Source organism: Ovis aries, chromosome 5 (genome assembly GCF_016772045.2).
Source record: "Ovis aries strain OAR_USU_Benz2616 breed Rambouillet chromosome 5, ARS-UI_Ramb_v3.0, whole genome shotgun sequence".
NCBI classification, from domain to species: Eukaryota; Metazoa; Chordata; class Mammalia; order Artiodactyla; family Bovidae; genus Ovis; species Ovis aries.
Window position 1 is genome coordinate 2,234,955 of NC_056058.1, and position 2,772 is coordinate 2,237,726.

The 2,772-nt window shown below is 54.9% G+C and overlaps 1 protein-coding gene across 50 annotated transcripts in view; it reads right to left on the reverse strand.

Moving 5' to 3' along the window:
- The window catches only part of ZNF454 (zinc finger protein 454), a 48,132-nt gene that overhangs the window by 19,301 nt on the left and 26,059 nt on the right, over nucleotides 1-2,772 (reverse strand). For 14 of the 50 annotated variants that reach the window (XM_060416119.1, XM_042250888.2, XM_042250893.2 and 11 more), the window contains 4 exons: nucleotides 1,814-2,280; nucleotides 1,250-1,635; nucleotides 746-899; nucleotides 246-344 (listed from right to left, as the gene is read on the reverse strand). In XM_060416119.1, coding sequence (XP_060272102.1) covers nucleotides 246-278 — 33 coding nt within the window. In that variant the 5' untranslated portion in view covers nucleotides 279-344; nucleotides 746-899; nucleotides 1,250-1,635; nucleotides 1,814-2,280. Of the gene's footprint in view, nucleotides 1-245; nucleotides 345-741; nucleotides 1,636-1,813; nucleotides 2,281-2,772 lie in introns of all 50 variants that reach the window. The other 36 variants (XM_060416133.1, XM_060416125.1, XM_060416135.1 and 33 more) reach the window with 9 other exon arrangements.

Consider the following 2,772-nt stretch of genomic DNA (forward strand, 5'->3'; position numbering starts at 1 on the left):
CTTCATGTCCAGCTGTGTCATTTATATGACCTCTAGCAAGTTCCTCAGCTCTGACAACCACCAGAATGAACCCAGCAAGGGGGGCAGAAAGCATGGGAAAGGAAGCAAGTGGGTCAGGCTCCTGAGTGAGAGTGGACTGGGAGAAAAGCTTCTGGTCAGGGGAAAGAAACACGCCCACCCTCCTCAACCATTACATTCATCTAAGGCCATTTAGAGGGGGAAGCCCGCAGTGAACCCTCACTTACCTGGACCATGGTGGGCAGGCACCTGACTGCCATTCCTGCTTCTCTGATGAGCCTTTTTAGAGACAAGCAGAGTAGAAATCCTCAGGCTGGAAACACCTACTGTTCATGAGGAGAGGACTGGGTCAAAAGATATCACACAGCAGTCCAGAGGGGGGCTTTGAGTATTCACACCCTGGGAATCCTCCAATACCCCAAATAGTGAATTCTCAGTCCCTGTTTGCTCCCAATCCTCTCTCCTCTTCGGGGATATTTCTGCTGGCCTCCACTGTAAAGGGAATAGCTTTTCTTGCTGCTACTCCCACTATCCCCCATCAATTTCCACCTAGCAATCTGAGTCAAATTCTCAGTATCTTTCCTTCCGTATCTTAAATACTTTGACTTTTCCTTGAAAAAAGCATCCTCCAGCCCGATTCCACATTTTTTACACACCCTTTGGCCTTCTGCCCTTAAATTATGCTGAGAGATCTCAAGGAAAGTGTGACTCCTGCCTGGACACCTGCCTAATCCTGGGAGGGGAGTAGAGGAAGGAGGGTCGTCTTCTTTCTCCTCAAAACAGAAGCTAAGAAGGCTGCATCTTCACTGTCGAGACGTCTCTGGGGCTATGCTGTTCTCTAGCCTCAGGCCTCTCCTTCTCTGGGACCCGGTTTGGGTGACCTGGAGAGAAAAGGTGGGCGAGAAGTAGTGTACACGTGGGGGTCGGGTGGGGGTGTTGGGCGCAACGAATTTTAACCGTACAACCCACCCACCGGCCCTCTGCCTCTCAGCTAGGTCCCTTGGGGAGCTGCTGCAGTGGTTGCGCAGCTGCAGACCCGGCCTCAGCGAGTTCCAGATACAGGGAGCCGAACCACACGGGAGCATCTACCACCGAGCGTAAACGGGATCACCGGAGTTGGTTCCAAATCACAAGCCAGTGACCCTGACCGTATCTTTCTCCACATGCACCCGCGGATTCGGACCCTAAACCCGGGAGCCCACATTTGGCCTTTTTGTCTATGGAATCTAACCTTGGCCATACATCCAGGGAAGTTTGGGGCGTCAGATCAGCGCCCTTCAGAACGGACCACGACCCAGACCGACTCGGTTTTCAACCGCCCTTCCCACCAGGCTCCACCACCCGAAGGCTGCTCCCGCTCTCCTGATACGGCTTTGGCCACCGTGCCTAGTCACCGCTGGGCTGCCCTTCGAGGAGCCTCTGCCAGCGGTGAGATCCACACCGCCACACCGCAGGCAGAGCACAATGAGCTGGTCTGCAGTCGGGGTCGGAACTGCGCTTGCGCGTTGCCGAGGGCCCGGCTCCGCCGGATTCTCACAGGTCCAAGAGCGGCCGCGCTTCTGCTTCGCAGACTCCACTTCCCAGAAGGCGTATCGGCAGCAAGCGCCGGCCTCCGCGCTGGGCGGAGAAAGGGACGTTGCGCGCCTGCGCAGGTAGGCGCCCCCAGCCCCACTCCCCCCCCGCCCCCGCCCGGGCTAGAGAGGTTCGGAGCAGAAACTACATTTCCCACATTTCCCGTGACCCTGGTGGTCACGGTTCCCCAGGCAGGGAACCCCCCCAAGGCGCTGATCCTCACGTGCGGATTCGGTTCCGTTCTGGTCAGCATCAGGAAGATAGAGACCAGCCAAAAGTTGACAAAGGGATACGGGAGGTCCTGCCGGGGGAGCGGCGCCTGATCCGACGAGGAGAGCCGAACCGGGACGCGCCTCAAGTTCTCAGTAGGAGACACGTCGAAAAGGGGCGTTCCCGAGTGGAGGACCGCGCGATTACTAGAGAAGGCAGTGTGGCCGCGCTTCGGCCACGGGAACGCTACAGATGCCAACAGTGGGTCCTGGTGTTTGGGCCGGAGCGTGGCTCGGGCGATGAGTGGGACGCGGGAACAGGTCGACGGAGGTGCGGGCAGATGAGTGAGGAGGCTGCTGTGGTAGTTCAGGACTCAGCGGGTGCTGGCTGGGACGAGTGGTGGCCACAGGACAGAGGGCATGGCGCGAGAAACGTCCACGAGGTAGAATAAATTTGGTTCTCCACGTCTTAGCAAGGAGCCTGGATGCCAAGGAGTTTGTATTGTACAATTGGGTGGTGTTTAGAGAGGTGGTATTTATTTCTGTGGACAGTGTCTTGCGGAGGCGGGCAAGGATGAGATAAAGTATAGAAAACTCCAACTGGAGATATTTAGTTGCCTTTGAATATGTATTTTCTGGGAGCTCGGAAGTAAACATGAAAGGGTTTTAAGTTTATGCCTGCCCCCGACCCCGCAAAAGAAAAAAAAAAATAATAATAATGGGACCTGAAATTTGTCAATTAGGGAACTGTTGGCCACATCTTAGAAAGAAGTGTTTACTTATGGCGTTCTGTTTTAGTTTTTATCGACGGTTTCATTCTGTAGATACCTTTGGAGTGTCTACTTGTGTCAGGCACTAACTAAGAACCAGAGAAATAGTGAAACCGTGGCATGCTGCAGTACATGGGGTAGCAGAGACGCGACTGAGCGACTGAGCAACAGCACTGCTGCAGGGTGAATTCTACTAGAGGTAG